Source organism: Capricornis sumatraensis, chromosome 13 (assembly GCF_032405125.1).
Source record: "Capricornis sumatraensis isolate serow.1 chromosome 13, serow.2, whole genome shotgun sequence".
In the NCBI taxonomy this organism is placed as follows: domain Eukaryota; kingdom Metazoa; phylum Chordata; class Mammalia; order Artiodactyla; family Bovidae; genus Capricornis; species Capricornis sumatraensis.
In genome coordinates this window covers 1,071,504-1,097,773 of record NC_091081.1, presented here as the reverse complement: position 1 = coordinate 1,097,773, position 26,270 = coordinate 1,071,504, and the positions used below count along the sequence as shown (strand labels likewise).

Genomic DNA, 26,270 nt, shown 5'->3' with positions numbered 1-26,270 from the left:
TCCCCAAACTAGTTGGAATAATCCTCCCACTCATTAGTACATGAAATCACTCATCCTATAAAAACTAGCCACCCCACATTTCACAGCCAGCACTCACCATCTGTGACGGCCCACACTCTGTCCGTGGAGTGCGCTTCTCTCTGAATCTAAATAAATCCACTTCTTACCTATCACTTTGTCTCTCACTGAATTCTTTCTGTGATGAGACATCAAGAACCTGAGCTTCATTAGGTCCTGAAACCAGTCACCAAGGGTTTTGGCTGGGTTGAAGTCCCAGCCACATGGGTTCAGGTCCCAACCTGAGGTAAATGGTTTCACCCCAATACAATAAATAAATAAAGACTTCAAAGTTTGAAAACAAAACAAAAAAATTAAACTAAAATAAAAGTAATCTCTCCGGCTCCTTGTACTTCAGCCCTTCTTCATCACCTTTGGCCCCGTATCCTGAATATTTAGGTACATGGTTTCCCTTGCTGCAGGTTCCTTCATGGCCAGCTCCATGCTGGATCATGTTTTTACCCTTCATAGTTTATCCCTTGACACATCAACTTAAAAGAGTGTCTGATACAAAAAAGTTCTCAAAATAACATGTTTTATACTGAATAAAAGTGCCAGCTTTGACAAATGTAGAAAATTAACTAATTTATTTGGGCCTCCTTTAAACAGCCTTGAAACCAACACTTAGGCAATTATTTAACACAAGTGGTTACATTAGATTACATCTGAAATGAAGTCTCCCTTCCTGCCTCCTACATTACCAATCATCCCTGACAATACCTGGATTTTCCATCTCTCTGTTTACTGTCTCCTCCCCTTCATTCTGTCTATAGACGTTGTTACATCTTCTGTTCTCCTGGTACTCTTGAGTATGTTTCTGAATCATTCTTTGTTTCCTTAATGGTCTTTTCTGATCTTGAAACGTTGGTCCTTCCTATCCTGAGCCCCGTGCTCTTCCCATAAGTTAGTTCATCAACTCCCATGGTGTTAACTGCCATCTCTACAGTAAACATTTCTAAACCTTTATCTCAAGCTGGAGATTTAGACTCAAATGCATCTTCTGGACACTTCCACCTGAATGTTCTAGAGAACGTTCTGGACTTCTGGGTTTCCTTGGTGGTTCAGTGGTTAAGAATCCACCTGCCAATACAGGTGGGGTTCAGTTCAGTTCAGTCACTCAGTCATGTCCCACTCTTTGCGATCCCATAGACTGTAGCACACCAGGCTTCCCTGTCCTTCACCTACTCCCAAGCCTTGTTCAGACTCATGTCCATCAAGTCATTGATGCCATCCAACCATCTCATCCTTTCTCGTCCCCTTCTCCTCCCACCTTCAATCTTTTCCAATGAGTCAGTTCTTCGCATCAGGTGGCCAAAGTATTGGAGTTTCAGCTTCAACATCAGTCCTTCCAATGAAGGACTGATTTCCTTAACCATTGACTGGTTTGATTTTGCAGTCCAAGGAACTCTCAAGAGTCTCCTCCAACACCACAGTTCAAAAGCATCAATTCTTTGGCGCTCAGCTTTCTTTATAGTCTAAATCTCACATCCACACATGACTACTGGAAAAACCACAGCTTTGACTAGACAGATCTTTGTCAGCAAAGTAATATCTCAGCTTTTTAATATGCTGTCTAGGTTGGTCATAGCTTTTCTCCCAAGAAGCAAGCATCTTTTAATTTCAAGGCTGCAGTCACCATCTGCAGTGATTTTGGAGCCCCCAAAAGTAAAGTCTCTCACTGTTTCCACTGTTTCCCTATTTATTTGCCATGAAGTGATGGGACTGGATGCCATGATTTTAGTTTTTTGAATGTTGAGCTTGTTGAGCTTTAAGCCAGGTTTTTCACTCTCCTCTTTCACCTTCATCAAGAGACTCTTTAGTTCTTCTTCACTTTCTGCCATAAGGTGGTATCATCTGCATATCTGAGGTTATTGATGTTTCTCCTTGCAATCTTGATTCCAGCATATGCTTCATCCAACCTGGCATTTCACATGATATACTCTGGATATAAGTTAAATAAGCAGGGTGACAATATACAGCCTTGACATACTCCTTTGCCAATTTTGAACCAGTCCATTGTTCCATGTCCAGTTCTAACTGTTGCTTCTTGATCTGCATACAGATTTCTCAGGAGGCAGGTAACTTGGTCTGATAATGCAGGGGACACTGGTTCAATCCCTGATCCAGGAAGATTCCATATGCCTCGGGGCAACTAAGCCCATATGTTACAAAAAGTGAGGCCCATGTGCCCTAGGGCCCATGCTTCCCAACAAGGGAAGCCACTGTAATAAGAAGCCCACTCACCCCAAGTACAGAGTAGCCCCTGCTGCCCAAAACTAGAGAAAGCCCGTGTTCAGCAAGGAAGACTCAGTGTAGCCAAAAATAAAATAAATAATTTTTTTAATGTCCTGGGCTCCTTTATCTGGAATTAGTCTCCACCAGGGAGCTTTTCTTGATCGCCTCTCCCCATGTTGGATTAGATGCCCTTCTCTCCCAAATATCCTGTGTATAACTCAGTCACTTTACCCAATATACTATAACCATCTGCTTTGTGTTAATAACCTGGAACAGACTATGAAGCTTTTGCGGGTACTGCACTTAATTCAGCATCCTTTCAAGGTCTGTTGAATGAATGTACATATTAATGAATGAAGACATAGATTTTTGTCCCCAAGCTGGTTCTTACGGGGGGCCCATCAGATTAGACTCAGTTATCTCACAGCATGTCCTGCAAGAAATTCAGAGCCTTCAGACTACATTGAGGAGGCACAGCCATCAGCCAAGTGACCCATGAAGTAACTTAACTCTCTGCACTGCATTTGGAAGAAATATGAACATCTGGGAGTGGAAGAAAACAGTCATTACAGAAAACTGAAGAAAATGTGGGAGAAAAAGGCTTCTTTCCATTGTCATTTAAATTGTTCCAACAAATCAATAAATCATCTAGTAACTGAGTGGTGATAGTGTGCTTTGTACCAGATGAGGTTTCCCCAGGATGTTTATAAGATGTGACATGCAAATCTAGAAGGAAATTATTTTACTGTTCCAGGGGTTTAAAAAGCAGAAATAAGTTTTGGCATTCTCAACATGTGGTCATTAGCAATCGGGCCATACCAATTTTCACAAGTTTAGTATTTTTTTATAAAACACTTTTATAAAATATACAATCAAGAATATAGAAGATGCTGATATACTTTAAATGAATAAGAATTCTGAGAATCAGTAGCCATTTATGCTATAGCTAACAAAGATGCCAACAGGAACACTTTCATTAGTCCAGAAAATGTTTTCGCAAACTTTTTCTATAAAAGGCAAAGCAGCAAATATTTTAGCCTTTGCAAGCCATATGGTCCCTCTTACAACTTCTCAACCCTACCGGTGCAATGCAAAACAGCCAGAGGCAACACAAACAAACGAGACTGGCTGTGTGCCAACAAAACGTTATTTACAGAAACAGGTGTTGGGCTGCTGACCTCTGGTCTAAAAACTAAAGTTTATTTCCGTTTTGTTCTGTTACTTCTAAATTTGACTAAATCAAACTAAAACCATGAAGCAAAAAACAATCCTAGACCTTTTGTAAGAGGTAAAATTCCATTTACTTAACGCTCCTTCACTTTCAAAGCAGTTGTGTCCAGCTCTCTGTGACCCCGTGGACTGTAGCCCACCAGGCTTTTCTGTCCGTGGGATTCTTCAGGCAACAATACTGGAGTAGACTGCCGTGCCCTCTTCCAGGGGATGTTCCCAACCCAGGGATCGAACTCGCATCTCTCATGTCTCCAGCATTGGCAGGTGGGTTCTTTACCGTTAGCACCACCTGAGAATCCCTTCAAAGCAACAATCTGCTTCAAAATAAGTTTTTAGTATTTATTCTAGTTCGTGAAACAGCTTGTGCTCATTCACTCTACCAGCAACCAGAGAGACAAGCTGATCTGAAGGCTTAAATACTTGGGCAGCATATCTTCTAAGCAGACACCTTTCCAGGAAAAATAAGAAAAAAATAGAACTCATTGAGGTCTTCGGAGCTCTGCTTTCCTTAATACGGTCACTGTTTCCAGGGAGAAAGCACTCCCTTAGGAAACCCGCTCTTCAGCACACATGTTCATCTGTATTACATGTGAGCCCATCTCAGTTTGATTTCTAAACAATTTCTAAAGCAGAATGGAAAAGAAGAACCCGGAGGTACTCTCAAGTAATCTCTGGAATTCTTTATCCCTTTATCCCTACATCAATAGTTCACGGTGATGGTGTATATTATGGAAACCAACCAAATGAAAGGGGAAAGACAGAAAACAGACTATTTTTACTACCTTCCTAAAAACTCTGCTATGACTACAGAGCAAATTGGAGACACATGAATTACTAAGACCTGCTATTCCAGTTACTGATTTCCCTTCTCTAACCATGAAGCCATCCAACTGCTATAAGAGGGCTTTTATTTTGTAACAAACCTCAAAAAATATGGCACACTACCTGAGTGCTTAAAGATGTATATTTTTAAAAACTGCGGGTCAGCTTCTTTCAACTCACTGCTGGAATAAAAAGAAATGCCAGAAACAGAATTAAAGGATTGGATGGGCTCTTTTTTGTTGCACATTTATGTTCATTTATGAACATGTTAACCTTGCAAAAATCTGCTTTAGCATTGATCTCCAGTGTCTGGATTTAATTTTTATTTAAAGATTAAAAAGGCACTAAAAGCTTTTACATCCACATATAACAGGTTGCTAAAATGGAACTATTTCAGACTCAGTTTTGGCTCTGCCCCCCAAGATGGCAGAGGCCAAATATAGCCACATTCCCAAGTCCAGGAATGTGCAAGACTAGCAGGCAGGACTTGCAAAGGAGGGCTCCAAAAACTGGTTTTGCAGCTCTTCACCAAAAGAAAATCAACTCGAAAGGAATTTTAAGAGAAAGTTTCTGATGTGCTAGGAGTCTCACACACCCTACCCCCAGGGACCAGGTGGGAATTGCTCGCCCCTCACTTCAAGCCTAAGGAAAAGGGCTTCAATTAGACAATCCAGAGAGCTGGATGCCTGCCCCTGGGAACGACCTCAAGCCGCAGTGGTCAGGCACTTGACATGCCCAAAAATCCTAGAAAGAAAAATACTGCGCTCACCCGCTGCACAGAAGGCTGAGCTGGAAGAGGGTGCTGTGCTGAGTTTCAGGGAGCAAAGAAAACAGGAGCTTTTCCCCTCAACTGAACTGACTCATTTGAAAAGACCCTGATGCTGGGAAAGATTGAAGGTGGGAGGACAAGGGGACGACAGAGGATGAGATGGTTGGATGGCATCACTGACTCAATAGACATGAGTTTGAGCAAGCTCCGGGAGTTGTTGATAGACAGGGAGGCCTGGCATGAGGCAGTCCATGAGGTCGCAAAGAATCGGACACAACTGAGCAACTGAACTGAACTGAATGTGCAAAAAAAGGAGAGCAGCATGAGGCTGCTTCTATCCTGATCAAAACCAGCCTCCAGAGGCCTACAGGCAACCCCAGGAGATGCAGCCAGAGGTGTACCGCAGACAGCCAGGAGCTGAAGATGTAGCTGTTAGGACAGAGCCAGCTGGAGGAGATAGTCAAAAGCACGGAAGACAGTTTGGATGAGAGACCTCCCAGCAATGGTAGGGGGGTAATGCTCCAAAGAACCCACAAAAGAGCTCTAGGAAGAAAAGGCATTCGTTTTAAATGCCTGCCAAGCCCAGAAAGCTCTGATACCAGCTGACCACACTAGTACTTTAAACCATATTAAACTTTTTATAGAATAAATATTGGGCTGCCCAGGTGATGCTAGTGATGAAGAACCCACCTGCCAATGCAGGAGATCTAAGAGACTCAGGTTCGATCCTTGGGTCGGGAAGATCCCCTGGAGGAGGGCATGGCAACCCACTCCAGTATTCTTGCCCAGAGAATCCCATGGACAGAAGAGCCTGGTGGGCTACAGTCCATGGAGTCACAAAGAGTCAGACAGGACTAAAGTGACTAAGAAGCACACGCACACAGACTGAACGTTAGCAAATTCATATGTCTCACCCTTACACGTATGAGTTTTTTATCCCTCACCTCTCTTCCCTCCACCTGATTTAATCCTGCAGGAGTGCAATGTATCCTCATGAATGAGAGACAGGAGGCCAGAGCAGACAAGACCCGAGGTGAGAAAAGAGGGCTGGATATATTAATTACTGAATGCATACATGTAACCAAAAATGACAGGACCTTTTATCACCAAAGAATAACCAGGAAAGTGGTGGGATTTCCCCCCATTTCAGGCAGTGTGCATATCTGTCATTTCTCTAAGAAAGACAATAGACATCTCTTGATGCTTTTGTGATTTACTAGCTTTTTAAGTTCTTTGCTAATTATCTGGTAAAAATCAAAGAGGGGGAAAGAAAAGATGTTACATGACTACTGTTCTGTAGGTAATTAAGGCTAAGGTCTTCCCAGGTGGCTCCAGTGGTAAAGAACGTGCCTGCCAATGCAGGAGACATAAGAGACATGGGTTTGATCTCTGGGTCAGGATGATCCCCTGGAGAAGGGCATGGCAACCCACTCCAGTATTCTTGCCTGGAGAATTCCATGGACAGAGGAGCCTGGTGGGCTACAGTCCATGGGGTTGCAAAGAGTCGGACATGACTGAAGCAACTTAGCAAGATCATCATCATTAGGAATATTAGTAGGGATCTGAATAAAGCTAAAAATAGAGAAATTTCCTGTAGTATATATTAGGTCGGGAAAAACACAAGTCAGTAAACATCTTAACATGATAAGACACAGTTCCTACTTTCAGATAGGGTCAGGGAAGTTTAGCCAAGGAAAGCTTCATTTAAGATTGCAAAGAGCTCAGGCTTCCCTGGTGGTCTAGTGGTTAAGAATCCGCCTGCCAACCCAGAGAACACAGGTTCAATCCCTGATCCTGGAAGATCCCACATGCCACAGAGCAACGAAGCCCATGCACCACAGCTACTGAGCCCGCATGCCCTAGAGCCTGTGCCCTGCCACAGGAGAAGCCAGGCAATGAGACACCCACCCACTGCAGCCTGAGAGAAGCCCCTCCCTCTGTAATTAGGGAGAGCCCGTGGGCAGCAATGAAGACCCAGCGTAGTCAACCTTTTTAAAAAAGAATGAATGCAAAAAACTCTAGACTGAGGAGTCATGAGACTGTGGCCAAGTCATTCTAACTATAAATTCCAGTTCCCTCAGCTATAAAGTAGAGGATTTTGATCAGAGAACTTGCAAGCCTCTTCACAACTTAAAATTCCACGTGTCAACTGGATGGAGGTGGAGTGACTGCAGGGCTGAGAGGGGGCCAGTGGGGTGGATGGGGGTGGACCGAGGATGAGAGCTAGGGGACAGGCTGCAAAGCTGGCAGCAGGCCCTGCGGGGCAGGAGCCTTGCGGGTGTGAAACCCAGTCCTGCAAGAAGTGAGCTCCCTTACTGAGTTTATGACTAATCCCTCTATCCAAAACTTATACCCTTTTTTGTCCCCTCTGACCTCAAGCCTGTGCTAGCTGAAGGCTCATCAACCAGAGTCAGATGACTAAAATCATGGTGGTTGTTGATAACATCATTGCTGTACTAAAACTGATGTTGTGGACATCGTCATTAACACACAAACTCGGGCTATTTCTCCGGGGCAAAATGAGCTCACAGATGCCTGAACCACGGATCACGGGGCCAGAGAACTGTAAACCAGAGACATCCTGACCCTCAAAACTGCAAATAAAGAAACGTCACAAGATGACCATTAATCTCAGCCTCTTTGTTATTTTCCTTAAGAAACGCCCCAATTCACAGACCCAGCTGGAGTGGCTTAGAGCCCTGTAATAAACTTTTCTGCAAACACCATCCACAGCAACGAAAGATCCCACAGGAAGCAATGAAGATCTTGTGAGCAACAATGAAGAACCAATGCAGCCTAATTAATTAATTAATCTTCTTATAGATTCACAGACGTAGAAAGCAAACTTACGGCTACCGAGGGGGAAGGAGGCAGTGGCAAAATTAGTTCAGAGTTAACAGATACACACTACTATATATATGATAGATAAGCACAGCACAGGGAACTGTATTCAATATATTGGAATCACCTATAATAAAAAAGAATCTGAAAAAGAATAGATATAGGTGTGTATAACTGAATCACCATGCTAACACCTGACATTAACACAGCATTGTAAATCAGCTCTATTTCCATTTTTTAAAAAAGAGATGCAATTCTAAAACAAAAGAAATTAACATCACAGAACTAAAAAAAAAATTTAATCTTATGGCTTATAACATCAAGTTTATACAGTCTGCTAGGTGACAGCAAGCTAATCCTCAATCAATACACTAATGGATATTACATAGACCCTACCAGGCAACCTATATGCTGTAACATGAGTCTCCTGGACCCAAACCCTCAATCCAAAGCACAAAGCCCTGCCTGCAGTGGTCGGAATCTGAGATCTTTTGGAAACAACCCAGCTTCTGAGGAAGTGACACGTGTGACTCAAAAATCATGTGAGACAGGTGGGCATCCACCCCACCACTGCATCCAGCCAGCCCTGGTTTTTTAAATACTTATTTTTTATTTATCTATTTGGCTTCTCCAGGTCTTAGCTGCAGAACATGGGATCTAGTTCCCTGACCAGGAATCAAACCCAGGTCCCCTATATCGGGAGCACGGAGTCTTAGCCACAGCGGAACACCAGGGAAGTCCCAGCCATTCCCGTTGGCATCTGCATTCAAACAAAAAGGCAACCATCTCAAAACAGCAATCGCTGCACATATTACACAGTTCACTGTTATAGAGCTGAAAGTATCAGGAAACCTCGCTTCCAGTCCTGACCCTACCATACTACCACCTGAGTTCAAACAAGTCACTTAGATTCTTTTTCCATCAAAAGAGGAGATGGATCTAAGTAAGAGGCTCGCTAAGATCCTCTGCAGCACTAAAGCCCTGTGAGATGTGCTGACGGGCTTCTCAGACCCCATTTCACTGAGGATCAGGACATGCTAAAATCTGATCCCAAAGTTTTCTGACTGAAGAGAGTGGTCGGTAAGAGACCATGTGAGAGGACGGGCATCCCAGGAGTAGCTTCTAAAGAAAGAACGAAACAAGGAACTCCTCACATCAATAGCCTGGAGCCAGAATTTAATAAAATGCACACCCCTGAGGACTGACAATAGCAGATCAAACGACCCAATAAAGTCACAGGAATAAAACAGCACAGAACTTGTGTGTGTGCATCTTGAATTTCACATGAGACTGGGATATTCAGCTCTCGACTGAAATCTTTTTAGTCTTCAATCAGAAAGTGCAGAATATTAATCTAAAAGGCCTGTTTCCTACTGGTCTGTTCAGTTCAGTTCAGTTGCTCAGTCGTGTCCGATTCTTTGCGACCCCGTGAATCGCAGCACGCCAGGCCTCCCTGTCCATCACCAACTCCCAGAGTTCACTCAGACTCACGTCCAGCGAGTCAGTGATGCCATCCAGCCATCTCATCCTCTGTCATCCCCTTCTCCTCCTGCCCCCAATCCCTCCCAGCATCAGAGTCTTTTCCAGTGAGTCAACTCTTCTCATGAGGTGGTCAAAGTACTGGAGCTTCAGCTTTAGCATCATTCCCTCCAAAGAAATCCCAGGGCTGATCTCCTTCAGAATGGACTGGTTGGATCTCCTCGCAGTCCAAGGGACTCTCAAGAGTCTTCTCCAACACCACAGTTCAAAAGCATCAATTCTTCGGTGCTCAGCTTTCTTCACAGTCCAACTCTCACATCCATACATGATCAATGGAAAAACCATAGCCTTGACTAGACAGACCTTGGTAAAGTAATGTCTCTGCTTTTTAATATGCTGTCTAGGTTGGTCATAACTTTCCTTCCAAGGAGTAAGCATCTTTGGTGCATCAAATACAGCAACTATGTACATACCCTCAAAATGAACATACATGAACATATCTCTACTAAGTTGTAGTCTCATGTAGAAGAGTGGGACTATAAGTCAAAGAACTTCACAAAGGATAATGACCAGTAGCAACAGTCTAGGAGAAACTGTTCAATCACTCCATTCATTCATCCATTCTGTCATCCTACAAGCATAAATGAGCTACTACAACAGGACAGAATAAAAGTGAAAATTAATCATATGGAAATCCTGTCTAATGGAAGCAAGTACCCATTAACAGACGATTGGCTTAGGAAGATATGAGATAGATAGATATATGTGTGTTTATATACATATATAATGGAATATTACTTGGCCATAAAAAAGAATGAATTACTACCATTTCCAATAACATGAACAAATGTAGGGAATTTTACAATTAGTTAAATAGGTCAGAGAAAGATAAATACTATGATATACTGTATGTGGAATCAATAATAATACAAATTAATCTATATACAAAACAGAAACACATTCACAAACAGAAAACAAACGTATTATTACCAAAGGAGAGAGGGATAGGGTAAGAGACAAATTAGGAATATGGGATTAAGAGATACAAACTATCAATACTATACATAAAACAGAGAAGCTGCAAGGATTTATAACACAGGAAATTTTACCCAATATCTTGTAATAACCTGTAATGGAATATAATCTGAAAAAAGATAAATCACTATGCTATATCCATATGAAATTAACATAATATTGTAAATCAACTATACTTCAATTAAAGAAAAGAACTTGAGTCTTCAAGGAGCTCACAGTTACTAAATTGTGACTCACAGTCTATTAAATAAAGCAGTCATATTTTGTAAAACTACACTGATCAAAGTTTGGAAAGATGAAACAAATTCTGGAAATTGATGGTGATATTTTTACAACAATGTGAATGTACTTATGTTATCAACACCTTACACAAGGAAAAAAAAGAGAGAGAGGGAAAAAAAAACCTACATGAGTAAGTGCTGCAGTATAAACGTTGTATAAAATCACCCAGGGAAGAATGGAGAATGAAGTGCTTGCCTTCGCCAGTTGATACTCTAAAATATCAAAATTCTAAAACTGACTCCCCCTTCCTTTTTTCACTGCACATGCAAGCAAGAACTTAAGATCTTCTCCCCACCAAAAACAGCCTTCTTTCAAGAAGAGCTGGCAAAAGGATTTTGGAAGCCACACCCACAATCCAGAGAGAATATATTATTAGGTGGCCTGTCACAGGGGGTCCATGCCTTGTTCATTTGTCATCACCAGGCAGAGGGGATCACCAGATGCTACTTGTAGAGTGTTTCAAGTTCAACAAGTGTCAAACAAAGATGTGCTTTCTCGCAAACGACAATGGCTCCAAAAACATCTTGAGAGCAGTAGCAAACTCACCAGAGAACAGTTGAGCAGAAAGATAAGCAGAGGTAAAAAGAGAAGGAGAACCTGAAAGGCTGTAAGAAGCCAGGCGGTGCCCCGTTACCTGACCTTCCAGAGCAACCAGCTCAGGAGAAAGGAGGTATCATTGGTACCAACAAAGGAACGACTCCGTGCAGGCTGCTTTTGAATTACACAACAACTTTACACCCACAGACTAGCACACAGGGCTCAAAAAACAGTGATCCCAGGCCTCAGGGCTACCGTGCTTTCTGCCTTCTGTTTCTTATCCGCTAGCTCAGCGCTGGCCAAAGATCAAAACAAGGGCTGAGAAACTGCAGCCAGCTACAGACCAAAGAGATTACGAGGTCATCTGGCTCAGGGGTTCCAGTACCAGCTGTGCCTCCAAATCTCCAGGGAGGCTGTTGAAGAAACCGAGTGTGCTCCCTCAGACCTGCGTTAGGAAGTCTAGGCTGCCAGAGGGCTGTGCAGAGCTACTCGCCTGCAGGGGGAGGTAAGCAGCCCAGTCTCACCACCAGGGCGCTCAAAGAAGAAGTCAGGGGCTGGCTTTCCCCATGACCTGATACTGCCTCCCGTTGGAAGACAGAAACTGAAGAGGCTGAGCTGTGGGCGTGGAGCAGCACTTCTCAAACCACAGCCCTGAAAACAGACAGGATTTCCTAGAGTGCTAATGCTGCTGCTGCTTAGCCACTCAGTCGTGTCTGACTCTTTGCAACCCCATGGACTGTAGCCCGCCAGGCTCCTCTGTCCATGGGATTTCCCAGGCAAGAATACTGGAGTGGACTGCCGTGCCCTCCTCCAGGGGATCTTCCCGACTCAGGGATTGAACCCAGGTCTAAAATGCAGATCCCTAGATCCCTGCCAGCATTGCTGACTAGCGATCTAGAGGTGGGGCCTGGGTTGTATAACCTGAACAAGAGCTGCCGTCAGCAGATGCTTAGGCACTCTAGCACTTGGGAACCACTGCTAAGTTTCAGCAGCGGGAACCACACCAACCTCTCTGGGAGGAAGACAAGTTGTCTCCCCCTTCCCCTGAGGAAAGAGGGCACAGAGCTATGACATCCAGTAGCGGGGCTCTCTCCGAGACTCTGCCCTTCCTCCGGGTCCTCAGAGGACTGTCACCGATACCTGGAACTCTGGGCCAGTACAGGAACTCTACGCTGAGTACAGGGAGAAGGCCGTTTGGCAAGATCCCTCCTACCTCCTAAAAGCCTGGTGTTCAGACACCCACACCAGCCTCAAGAACCTCTAATACTGCCTTATGGGGGACTTCCCTGATAATCCAGTGGCGGAGGCTCCATGCGCCCAATGCAGGGGGCCGGGTTCAACCCCAGGTCGGGGAACTAGACCCCACATGCCGCAACGAAGACCTGGCATAGCCAAATCAAAATTTTTTCTTGTTAAAGCAGAGGAGGCATCTCCTGGTCTCTCAAATGTATTAAAAAAAGAAGAAGAGAAAGCTCTAAAACTGCCTTCTAGTAACCTGGAATAACAATTTACAATCACAGATGTCAGAAAATTGGCATCTAAATCTGGAATATACATACAACAGAAGGTTATTCATCATTAAAAAGGAAATTCTGACACACACTGTAACACGGATGAACTGTGAAGACATTAAATTAAGTGGGTTAAAGTCACAAAAAGACAAATACTGCCTGAGTCCACTTATAAGAGGTACTTAGAGGAGTCAAAATTATAGAGACAGGGACAGGAATGGTGGGTACCTGGGCCTGAGAGGGGGGAAATGGACAGTTACTGGTTAATACATACTGACTTTCAGTTTTGCAAGATGAATAAACTTCTGGAGACGGATGGTGGTGACAGTTACACAACACTGTGAATGTATTTAATACCACTGAACTGTACACTTCAAAACACTTAAGACAGTAAATCTCCTGTTATATGTATTTTACTACACACACACACACACACACACACACAAATAGGGAGCAAATAAAAAATTTTGCAACTACTTGGGAGAACTAAGGATACCAGTCAAAAGATAAAGCAGTTGGAGAAATACTACAAAATATTCAAGTACAAGCAATTCCTAACTTTGAGAACAAATTATCTTCCCAGGATAGTTAGGAGTTTGGGATAGACATATACATGCCACTATATTTAAAAAGTAGGACCCACAAGGTCCTACTGTACAGGACAGCGAACTCTGGTCAATGTTACATGGCAGCCTGGGTGGGAGGGGAATTTGGGGGAGAATGGATACATGTATATGTCACCTGGGAGGGGTATTACACCTGGGAGGAGCACCTCTGAGGGGAGAGCCTGGTGCTCCAGGAAATTAAGGAAAACCTGATGGAAAAGGCCGGGAGGGGGGAAGGGAGCAAAGTGTGGGACAGCTGGGCGGGACGGGGATTGTTCTCAGGAGCAGTACAGTCCCCAGTGCAGCCAAGAACTACTCTCATCCAATGCAACTATGCAAATTAAGTATACGCATAAATATCAGGCAACAAAATCAGCTTTCTAACTAAATCTTACTAATTTTAAGAGTGTTTAAAAATAATAATCGTCAAGACTTGCTTTACAATACTGCCACTCCGATTATCTGCACATCACTACAAATCAAAGCTCTGGGAAGTCCTGTATTTTTAATACATTGTCCTTCACTAGTAATACTAAGATCACGCCATATTTTTTCTAGAGACAAAAATGGAGTTTCAAAACACTCTCCCGAAACTAGGTATTTTCTCCTCCCAAAGATTTATACCAAGAATGGTCATTGCCTTGAAAAAAATTTGTTTAAATAATAAATATATTTACTCTATAATCATTATTCACAGCTAAAAGGAAAAGAATTTAATAATAAGCAACAGAGTCTTTGAACGCTGTGCAGGAGTCAAGGAAAGATAAAAAACCAGAGACCAAAGCTTGGGTTGGGTTGCTTCCCCTAACATTTCTTTGACTATACTGACCTCTGGTGGCCATTGGAGGGCTCTTTTTTTTTTTTTTTTTTTTTTTGGACTGGACTGAGTGACTTTTTTTTAACGGAGTCTATTTTCCCTTGGGTTTCCCTGGTAGTTCAGTGGTAAAGAATTCGCCTGCCAATGCAGGAGACACGGGTTGGATCCCTGGGTTGGAAACATCCCCTGGAGAAGCAAATCGCAACCCACTCTAGTATTCTTATCTGGGAAATCCCACGGAGGATTTGGTAAGCTTGGCAGGCTACACTTCATGGGGTTGCAAAAGAGTGGGTCATGACTTAGTGACTAAACACTTTGTGTGCCTTAACATTGTTATCACCTAGGGGAATCCTTTCACAATGTCTATGCATACTAAATCATCACGCTGTACACTAAATATTCTATAATTTTGTTTGCCAATTATATCTCAATAAAGCTAGAAGGAAAACACATCTTAACACCAATAACAAGTTCCTAATGAATATGCCTGTCTTCAGAAGGATAAAGATGTTTATAGAATGTGGAAAGGGGACATTACATTTAGTAATGTCTTGAACATTGTTAGTTCAAGACCAATGCCTGTCATATAGTTTTCATGCATCCACATAACAAGCACACACTGACTTCCACCTTGTGCAAAAGCACTGTGCTGCATCTCAAAGATACAGGGAAACAAGCCTCTGCCTGTCAGGTCCTGCCAACTGAGTGCCAGGAATGGACCAGGAGACACACAGCATGCTACGCAAACGTCCCCAGGGGCCAGGCCATCATAGACAATGCCTGAGGATAAATGCCAGGAGCCAGAAAAACAGCAGAAAAGTGGCTTTCCAGCTAGAAGGAGCAGGAAGGCTCTGGGACAGAACAGACTGGCCAGTTTAGGAAACTTAGGGGATAATAGAGCTAAAGCATAGCGTTCAAGAGTGAGAGCAGCCCTTAACAAGGCCAAAGAGCTAGGCAAGGACAAGATTTTGTGAATGTTTTCTAATTTTTCAAGCACTTAAATTTCCTTAAGAACATTTACCTTTTTTTTTTTTGCTAGTAAATCAATAACACAGGTCAAGTTCCCCCCCAAAAAAAAATGCTGCATGAGAAACCCAACTGGGGTGACAGAGAATAAAGTCCTAACGCTCTAAAACTCACACCGTGCTTCCTAACCATCAGCTCCATCCTCCTGCACCTGCTCGAGCCCCTGTGCTCTCCCCAGCCCCCAGGCCCCGGCGCTCTCCTCCACCCTCCCACCCACTACGTGAAACCTCCACATGAGAACCCAGGTCTCACGAAACGCCCTGTCCTCCTCTACAAGTTCGGCGTCTGTGCCACCCGGAGCTCACCGCCCCGCTCTCTGCCCCTAACTCCCTGCGTGCTTTCTCATTTCCTCTGCAGCACAGCCTCGCCACCAGCCGAGCGTGCACGTCATCCCCATGCAGACGCTCCAAAACCATGTGCTGACTAAGGGCACTTAGTTCTGCTTTTCAGACGTGGCCCCCAAAAAAAATTCTAACTAAAGGAAATCTGTTTTCATTTTTTATTCATTAAGTACTTGGTATTTTCCCCTCAGCTCACATGCTAATGAATGATTATTCCTTCTAATAAGGTGGTTATCGGATGGAGAATGTATGTGTGTTAGTAACTCAGTCATGTCTGACTCTTTTGTGACCCCATGGACTTTAGCCTGCCAGGCTCCTCTGTCCACAGAATTCTCCAGGCAAGAATACTGGAGTGGGCAGCCTTTCCCTTCTCCAGGGAACCTTTCCAATCCAGGGATTGAACCCAGGTCTCCTGCATTGCAGGCAGATTATTTACCATCTGAGCCACCAGGGAAGCCCTCTCCAAAGAAGAAGGGAGAGGGTATTTTTCAAAGGGGACACTTGTCAGTAGACATCTCTGTTTGTCACAACCTGGAGTGGGTAGAAGCTACTGGCAGTGAGTGGGTAGAAGCTACTGGCAGTTAGTGGGTAGAGATCAGAGATGCTGCTAAACGTCCAACAGTGCATAAGCCACCTCCGCAACAAGGAATTTTTTTACTGTAACGTCAAAAGTAAAAAACTCTGTTCTAATAGGATTATTTTTTAAAGCTCCTATTTTTCAACTTATATATATTTTAATAAACTCCAAAAAAATCAGAAAATATTCAATGACTTTTCAAACACCACAGAGTGATGCTCCAGAGAAAACCTGAGGCAGAGACACGGACAGTGTTCCAGTGCCCCTGTGCTGCAGAGCTCAGAGCAGGAGAGCTGGCAGGAAACACAGGAAGTAGGTGGAAGAGCCGGCAGAAAGAAGGCTGGGGAAAGAAGACTGATGTGGCTGTCTAAGGTCACTGGAGTTTTTTTGTTTTGTTTTTTTTGCATTGGGGTATAGCTATGACAAACCTAGACAATGTATTAAAAAGCAGAAACATCACTTTGCCAACAAAGGTCCATATAGTCAAAGCTATATTCTTTCCAGTAGTTATGTACAGATGTGAGAGTTGGACCATAAAGAAGGCTGAACACCAAAGAACTGATGCTTTCAAACTGTGGTGCTGGAGAAGACTCTTGAGAGTCCCTTGGGCAGCAAGGAGATCCAACCAGTTCATCCTAAAGGAAATCAATCCTAAATATTCATTGGAAGGACTGATGCTGAAGCTGAAGCTCCAGTACTTTGCCACCTGATGTGAAGGGTCGACTCACTGGAAAAGGCCCTGATGCTGGGAAAGACTGAAGGCGGGAGGAGAAGGGGACGACAGAGGATAAGATGGTTGGATGGCATCACCGACTCGATGGACATGAACTTGGGAAAACCCCAGGAGATAGTGAAGGACAAGAAAGCCTGGCGTGCTGCAGTCCATGGGGTCGCAGAGTTAGACACGACTTAGCAAATGAACAGCACTAGTTGATTAAAAATGTTGTGACAGCTTCAAGTGAACAGTGAAGAGACTCAGCCATACATGCGTATGTATCCATTCTCCCTCAAATTCCCCTCCCACTCAGGCTGCCACATGACACTGAGCAGAGTTCCCTGTGCTATCCAGTAGGTCCTTATTGGTTATCCATCTTAAATACAGCAGTGTACATGTCCATCCCAAACTCCCTAACTATCCCTTCCCCCCATCCTTCCCCGCTCCAGCAACCACAAGTTCATTCTCTAAGTCTCAGGTCAATGCCGTTTTTAAAACAAAGATAAAGTAGATTAGACAAATCTCTCATCAGGAGTCATCATTCTGACATAAGATTTGCCAAATCATAGCTTCGTACTCATTACTTAGTTTTAAAATACTCAATGCGTGCAATAACTAAGTACAATAAACAACATTTAATCAGCTTTATACTAAAATGTGAAATGTTTTAACCTTCAAATGTTACATTAAAAGAACATGATTAAAACGCCAATATGTTACAAGACAGGCTAACCCACTGATAACAACAGCAAATTAAAAATAAATCACTTAAATCATCTAGATACCCATATTAATATTTTTTCTGTTCACTGAAATAAATGACTTTAGAGATCTTTTCCCCACCAGATTTATTTAAAACATTTTAACTTTCCCTTCCCCCACCTACAAAATGTATGTATACTCACATTCACTTGAACTTGGATGGACCAGTCACCAAGTATTGGATGGGAAGATAACTGGAAAGTTTTGGAAACGACTCCAAGATCACTTTTTTCTGACAACCACTGTTGGATCAAATTTGACTTGGGATCCTACAATGAAAAACCATGCATGTTAACTATATAAAACCCGCCATGGACATGCGGATCCTACCTGGTTATGAATAAGGTCCCCCAGTACCCCCAGGCACATGCAGAATAGGTGAGCTCTTGGAAATGCCAGCTCTATATTGGGCAAACTCCAGGAGATGGTGAGGGACAGGGAAGCCTGACGTGCTATAGTCCATGGGGTTGCAAAGACTCGGCCACAACTTGGCAACTGAACAACAAAAATACTACCAAAAAGGCAAATAAAAGTTAATTATTTCATCATAGTCTCCTGAGAATATTTTTATTCTGCTCTACCTTTCAATTCTTGGCGCCGTATTTCCTTCCACATGAAACACTACAACACATCCATCTCCAAACCCATGCTGCTGCTCTTGCTGTAGAAGAAAATCCCACTGCGGGGATAAGAGGCCCCGTGTGTCTGGCACTCAGCCTTCTCACAACTACTCACACATCATTCAATCACTATGATTCTCCTCCAGAGTAGGATTCCCCTCACATGATAGCTGAGAAAAGTGGCCCCCAGAGAGGTTAGATAAGCCCTCAACTGCAAACAGCTGGTCTGATATCAAGGCACCAACACACGATGAAATTGAGGCTTTGAACCTATGTGTCTTTTGATTCAACAAAAGTATGTCACGAAGGCGCTTAACCAAGAGGATGCATGAAAAGCACCGGAGTCTTCCCAGGCTCTCCCAGACCACGCCCCCATGCACAACATCCATCCAATCCAACCCCAGCCCTGTCCCTTTAACATCTCTGCAATTTGTCTCCCTTCCATCCTCACGTTCAGCCACCATTTTCTACCTACTGCAGCTCATCTCTCTGCCCCAGTCTTGCCCCTCCAATGCATCTTCCCCACTGCCAAACACAAACCTGAGGCTGAGGCACAGCGGCTGAAACACCCGGCACAGTTCCTGGCATGCAACAGTGAATAAACACCGGCTATGATCATAATACTAGACCACCAAGGAACGACGGCTTCTATTCGCCTACAGAGTGAGAGCTACACTCCTTGCATAGTTTGTTGTGTAGCCGCTAACTCACGTCCAGCTGTTCTGTAACCTCATGGACCATAGCCCACCAGGCTCCTCCGTCCATGGGATTTCCCAGCCAAGAATATTGGAGCAGGTTGCTATTTCCTCCTCCAGGGGATCTTTCCGACCCAGGGACTGAATATGAACCTACTGCTTGGCAGGCTGATCCACCAGGGAAGCCCCTGCACAGTTTGCAGGGCTCAGTAAGCTGACCCCATCTACTGCTCAAGGCACATCTTCCTCCCAACACACAGATTTGATTGTAATTTGCTCCAAATGCCAGTGTACCTAAGCCTCTACAGTTGCTGCATGGAAGGCCCTCACTTCTTGTCCAGCTGCTGAAATGAGCTCCAAATTCTTCCTTCTCCACAGGCCTCCAACAGGCAGAAGCCACCACTTCCTGGAGAAACCTCAGGACGTCCAGAGTTCACCCCTCTTGACACGTTATTAGTGCTCAAAGCTCTCATTCATTATCTAGGTTTTTGGGTGCTTTTGTCATTGTTACTTTGGGTTTGGTATTTCTTTGTTCCCTGGACTATGAACTCCTGGCAGTAGGGATCAAATATTTCTCCATTCTTAATTTCTATCCTCTAACTCAAGGTGGTGTTTCAGTCAGAAGAAATCTCTCTCCTCCAGCAGGATCGAGTGTGAAAGTCGGGGTGAAAACAATGCTGACCCCTGAGTAAGCGGTCTAGTAAGGCAGAAACCAACTATTAAAAGCAAAGACCACAAGCAGGTCAAGAATCAGAAGGTCACCATGCTTGGCAAGCCCTGGAGCAGGTACTGCAATCAGAGCTGGCTCTCCCACCCACTGCCACGGCATGACCCCCAGAGCTCAAAGGATCAAAAGTGAAAAGCTAATAAATACATGCTGTCGAATAATTAAGGAAATGCAAGTGAAAACAATGAAAGGCCATTTTTCTTCTGTCACACTGACAAAAAGAAAAAAATAATTCCCAGGGTTGCTTAAAATGTAGGCAAAGAAACGCGTACAGTCCACTGATGTATTACTTTGGTGAAGGTACCCATTTTTCCCACAGCCCTATAGACAAAGGAAACCCACACTGAAGGCTTTGATGACCTAGAGGACTGAGGGGGTTGGGTGTGAATGAGACAAATCCCTCTCATTTCCCAGGCCGGTCTAAGTTCTGGGCATGTCACCAACCAGGAAGACATGGAGAACGGAGAAAGGCCAGAGGTCCTTCCAGGGCACACGAGGATCTGAACAGGCGCACCACAGCAGAGCATTTGCACATGGTCACCTCTTGCTGGGACGCACACAGCACAGCACAGTGTGATGTGAGCAGTGCCCCTGCCGCAGACGGAACAGTCATGTGGCTGGAGACGCAGGGAAAGTGGTTCCCCGCGCTCTCTGAGTCGCCTCTGCACAGTTCGGGCTCTCCGTCAGCTTCCTCTGCACAGCACAGTGCCTGCTGCCTGGGCCACACCCTCTCGAGCAATAAACTAACCCTGGCTAGAGAAGGCAAGGATCTCTGCCACTCTCCGGAGTCCCGGATTACGCACAAGGTGGCTCAGTGGCCAAGGATCCGCCTACCAGAGAAGGAGACAAAGGTTTGATCCCTGGGCCGGGAAGATCCCCTGAAGAAGGAAATGGCAGCCCAACCCACTACAGAATTCTTGCCTGGAAAACTCCATGGACAGAGGAGCCTGGCAGACTACAGTGCCTGGGGTCGCAAAGAGTCGGACGTGACTGAGCACAGCACACACACGTTAAGTGTCTAGCATGTAGAATTAAAGACGGCAAGTCACTGAAATGTGGCGGCCCCTCCTCTGGCCAAAGATGAGGATCTGGGTTTGCCACCACTGCTCCAGGCCGGAGCGTCAGAGGACAGCCACAGATGGGATGGACCCCAGACCAGCCGCCGTGCCCACAAGACCATCCACCTGTACCAGAAGCAACAAGCGCATGAAGAAGGGCAGCAGGGTAGAAAACACCGAGCCAGTGACCACCACACTGTCGTGCTCAGTCGCCTCAGTCGTGTCCGACTCTTTGCGACCCCATGGACTGCAGCCCTCCAGGCTCAGAGCTCTGTCCACGGAGTTCTCCAGGCAAGAGTACTGGAGTGGGCAGCCATTCCCTTCCCCGGCGGATTTTACCGACCCAGGGATCAAACCCACGTCTCCTGTGTCTTCTGTATTGCAGGCGGATTCTTTACCCGTTGAGCCCCCTGGGAACCCCCCAGTCACTGTTGAAACACTTATATTTCCATTGTGTAAGGACAAACTGGCTGCAGGCGGCCAGAATTAGGAGAAAGAAGCTTATATTACCATAAACAGGCCCCTGAAGCCCCTTTGCTTCCTGCGAAAGCCAGTCATTAGATCAGGGGAAATAACCAATGATCCCAGAAAAACACCGAAGTGCCTGAATATGCTATGATGGTCAATATTTTAGGTACATCCTACAGTGAGTCGTTCTCGGCTGGGCAACACGGGCCCCCAACAGTTGTAGATCCAAGATGCATTCTCCACACTCGCCTGCAGGGAGTGCTGTGCTAGCAAGTACAACTTGGTTCACACCAAGGGCTCTCACTACACTAAAGACCTACTTTTTTCTGGGAAATTTTTCCAAGAAAGATGTAGGAAATACCACAGTCTGATGAACTGGGCCTAAAGGACGATTTTCAGAAGGAGGAGGGCAGGGTCCCAGGCCGTGGGTTCCTGGTAGAATTTCAGTCTAAATTTTCCTCCCCAAAGCTTCCCTTGTGGCTCAGCCGGTTAAGAATCTCCCTGCAATACGGAAGACCTGGGTTCGATCCCTGGGTTGGGAAGACCCCCTGGAGGAGGGAAAGGCTACCCACTCCAGTATTCTGGCCTGGAAAATTCCATGGACTGTACAGTCCATGGGGTTGCAAAGAGTTGGACATGCCCGAGCAACTTTCACTTCACTTGACCGAGGGAGCCACCCATCAGCCAGGCCGGCAGGATCCCTCGGAACCAGAAGCAGCAAGAAGAAGGTCTCTCCATGCATTTCTGGGAAAGACTAATGTGTCAGGTCAAGTCCAAACTCAGAGAGGGGCCAAACGAATCCACGAAACAGCATCAGCAGGGTTCCTTCTGAGTTAACGCCTAGAACAGACCATTTGTCTAGCGCTGACTTTTACTCAATTGAGACAGTAAACACGCAGATCTAATACAAACAGCCAGACACAGACAGACACTCGCTTCCGACTCCTCCTTTTACACGGAGCATTCGGTATTTGTGGACAAAGGAAGATGGACAGTATGAATGGAATCCATAAACACCATTCAGAGAGTTATATGAATTTAGACATGCTGTTCACTATGGTGACCTGCTTTACTCCAACACAGCAAAGGCAGAAATTCACAGAGCTGCAAATTCTGAAATAATACCACTGCCACTCAAGAAATATGCATTGAACATGCCAACCCATGTGGTATTTACTACAAACTTATCTTGGCTTGAAGTTATATGTACACATGTTTGTTTGCTAGATTTCTGTGTTTGTTTAATTTATAACAACAACAACTACTAAGAAGAATAGGACGATACGGAAATAAAAAGCCTAAATTTACCTTCCAGTCTGTTATTTGTCAGAACATTTAGGGTAACTGATGTCCTGGGACTGAGGGGATTTTTCAAAAGAGAGTCCCAGCAAACTGGGATGAGTTGCTCACCCTATTTCTATGCCATTGATCAAATGTCTAATATTCTCCTCGGCTTACATGTAGAAAACCAGGTCCACCTGGATCTCGGCCATCTTCAGCTTGGTAAGAACCAGAAAGCACTCGGTCTGCTAACTCCACTGCTTTCAGAGCTTGGCGTGTTCCAGCAGCAGAGGCCAGAGACTTCCTGCCAGAAGGGGTTCCTACAGCTAATGTTTAGTGAGCATGTTCTATGTGCTGGACACAGTTCTAAATGCTCTCCATGAACTCCCTCACATAATCCTCACAAAGGTCTTATTATTTTTACGCATTTTACAAATAAGGAAACCAAGGCTCAGAGATGTTGACCCATTTCCTCAAGGTCACAGAGCTAGCACCTCTAAGCACTTCTTAGAGCACAGAGTGATCCTTCTAAAATCTTAAGTCAAATCATATCATGCCTCTCCTTAGAATTCTCCAGTGAGTTTTCATTTCCCTCACAGTAAAATCCAAGGTGCATATCATAGCCAAGAAAATCCCGTACAGCCCCTCCTCCAGTCAACCTACTCGTACCTGACTTATCTCCTAATATTGTCCACTCACCTTCTGGGCAAAGTGCTCTGCTAGTTTCCTCCCCCAGTGGCCCTAACAAGTTCCTATGCCATTTCCTCCGTTGGCAGAGTCAACCCTATTGAGAACAGCAAACACAAGCTCTTTCCCTCTCTTTCACACGTGCATACACTTATTTTTTATATATAGATATTTGTATGTTAATTTATTATTTGTCCACTACCCACCAGGATACAACATCAGTGTGAGCAAGGACTCACCCTCTGTATCGAGGACACAGAGGTTTAACATGTTTGACAAAGGAATTCATCAATAACGAAGCCGGGACCAAAACCCAAGCAAGCTGACTCTGGAACCTGAGCTCTTAACCTATGCTCTACCATCCCCTTCCTAGGGAAACCATCCCACGTCAGGAGGGGAGCTTAGCCACGCAAATCCTAAGATGTCCCAGGACCAACAATGTCAGCAGAATTTCCAAGAGAGCTCCATGAGCTGGCTTGAAGCCCCAGTTTCATTTCCACCTGGCACTCACCTTAATTAGAATGTTTAAAAAGGTTTTATAAGGCTTAAAATCAGAGAAGAGTGTAACAACACGAAACTTCACTTCCTGCTTTGGTTTATACAGGGGCTTGTCTGTTTGAATGAAGACAGTCATTCTCTTGGTCTCAAATGATAAGCGCGTACTATTTGAGAATAAAATCTCATCCTGGGCACGTCCAGTGACACGGAGCTCATACATCTCATCGGCACTGTTCAGAGGTAGCTAGGGGGAAAAAAAAAAAGACATCAGATGTATCACGGTCTCATCGTTTTACCTCAAAAATGTTTTTAATTGTAAGCTAGAATTGAAGTTTTAAATATACAGTATTATCAAAAGTAATTGCAACGTTGAAAAATGTGCTACTCTTAGGCACCACAATTAAAAAATTTGTTTTCCCTCTTTCCACACCCTGGGGTTTGCTCTCTACTTAAATCTCAAGGTTCCCAGACTGCAGGGGCCTCGCCCCACAGCCCTGTCAGCAGTCACCTTGTCACTTCCTATTCCAAGTACAAACTCTTCTGCACGCACAGTCACGGTGAGTCAGAACACCCTTCAGCATTCGCTTCCGAGCCTTGCCCTGTCTGAGGCAGCCCAAAGGCACATTTGCACAAGAAAACCAGTCTTTTCTTGCCCTTCTCTCTCCAGGATCTCTTACCTGTGCCAAGATGCACTCTCTTGCCCAACCTTGTGCATCGTGTCATAGTCCTGGTAGGTCTGATGGCACCAATACTGTTACTGTGTCTGTCACTAGTGGAAATCCTACCTTCTAGCATTGACAGACCAGAAGCCACACTTGGCAACTTACACACGCCGTGTCGTTCCACCTCACAACAATCCTTCAGGGGGATGCTCTAACAAATGCCAGGTTACAAACCAGGAACCTGGGGGGTTGGAAGAGTGAAAGAAATTGCTCCAGGTCACTAGCTGATATTCAGACCCGGGATGAGCTATATACTCTAACGAGAGCCTTCATGTGGTGGTTTTAAAATATGTCCGCACTGCTATATTCAACACAGATACCCAAAAGGGACCTACTACTGTCCAGCACATGGAACTCTGCTCAATGCTATGGGGCAGCCTGGTTGGGAGGGGAGTTTGGGGGAGAAATCCATTCACCCATCCAACGTGTGCATGTATGGCTGAGTCCCTTTCCTGTTCATCTGAAACTATCACAAGGTTGTTAATCAGCTATAGCCCAACACAAAATAAAAAGTTTTTTTAAACAAAACATGTCCAAATATTTTTTGACCCTTCTTGCAAAAGGGAAAGCCTAAATCTCCAGTGACCTGCTCCTCAGGAGTAGAATGAGGCTGTGTCGTTAACCAGATACCTTCTGCCTGGTTCTCTTTTTCTCAGATCCGAGGCTCTGGGGGAAGTCAGCTGCCATGCGATGAGGACACTCAAGAGGCCTGTGAGAGGCCTATAGGGAGGGACAGAGGCCAACAGCCACAGCCCACCTGCCAGCCGCGTGAACAGCGGACTTCCCGGGGACCCCCAGGCCCGGGGTCGCCTGCAGAGGTCAGCAGCTCGGACACAGGAAGCGCCGTCTCCTGAGACCCCACGTCAGACCTGCTCAGCTACACAGCCCCCAGCTTCCCGACCCACAGAAACTGTGCGAAGTAATAAAATTCTCTGACTGTTTTACACCAGCGTTTGGGGACCATAGGTTACACAGCAGTAGATAACTAATACACTTGACTTTTAGTTCATTTTCATATTCCTAAACCCGAGATTCTGAAATGACGTTCTGCCTCCTTTGGAAAAATAAGATTTGCCCACAGAGGGCTCTGAGGAAATTTTCCAGCAATAGCAGCCACCAAAAAGCCAGCAATACGGATAAGAATATGAAAGAAACATGATGAACCGCTAACACAACAGGGAGAAAAGTACTGACGTTTCCAATTTACTCAGAAAAGCATTTTAAAAATAAGATGAATTCATGGATGGAGAAATGAGTAGACAGATTAAATACGTGATAAAGCTAGTACAGTAAAACATTAACAGTAGATTCTAAGTGGTAGCTATAAGACTGTTCACTATGAAACTCTTTCAAATTTTTTGATATTTAATATTTTCATAATAAACTGTTAGGAGAAACAGTCATATCTCCTTCAAATGACCTCTAGTACTGATTTTTGCTTTCCTTTAACAAACATTCCCTGAGCACCTTCGAGCTTGGAATTCAACGTGAACCAAAGATGTATACCCTAGAGGGCTGAGAACCTAGCCTAGCACTTGCATCCTTCTATTCTATTCTCTCAAACGATGCTTCAGTCCTCAGATTATTTTAAACGGAGTGTTCAATACTGTAAGCATGTACACAAGAGTACACATGAAAGTCACTCAGTCGTGTCCGACTCTTTGTGACCCCCTGGACTACACAGTCCATGAAATTCTCCAGGCCAGAATACTGGAGTGGGTAGCCTTTCCCTCCTCCAGGGGATCTTCCCAACCCAGTGATCGAACCCAGGTCTCCTGCACCGCAGGCGGATTCTTTACCAGCTGAGCCACAAGGGAAGGTAAGCAGGCCAGGAACCAGCATATCGTTTGCTTGTATATACCACAGATTTATA

General features: G+C 44.6%; 1 protein-coding gene across 1 annotated transcript in view; it reads right to left on the bottom strand.

Moving 5' to 3' along the window:
- CD109 (CD109 molecule) overlaps positions 1-26,270 on the bottom strand; it is a 134,933-nt gene that overhangs the window by 80,876 nt on the left and 27,787 nt on the right. Inside the window, exons 4-5 of the mRNA XM_068985506.1 lie at positions 23,689-23,919; positions 17,785-17,910 (exon numbers count right to left, since the gene is read on the bottom strand). Coding sequence (XP_068841607.1) covers positions 17,785-17,910; positions 23,689-23,919 — 357 coding nt within the window. The remainder of the gene's footprint in view (positions 1-17,784; positions 17,911-23,688; positions 23,920-26,270) is intronic.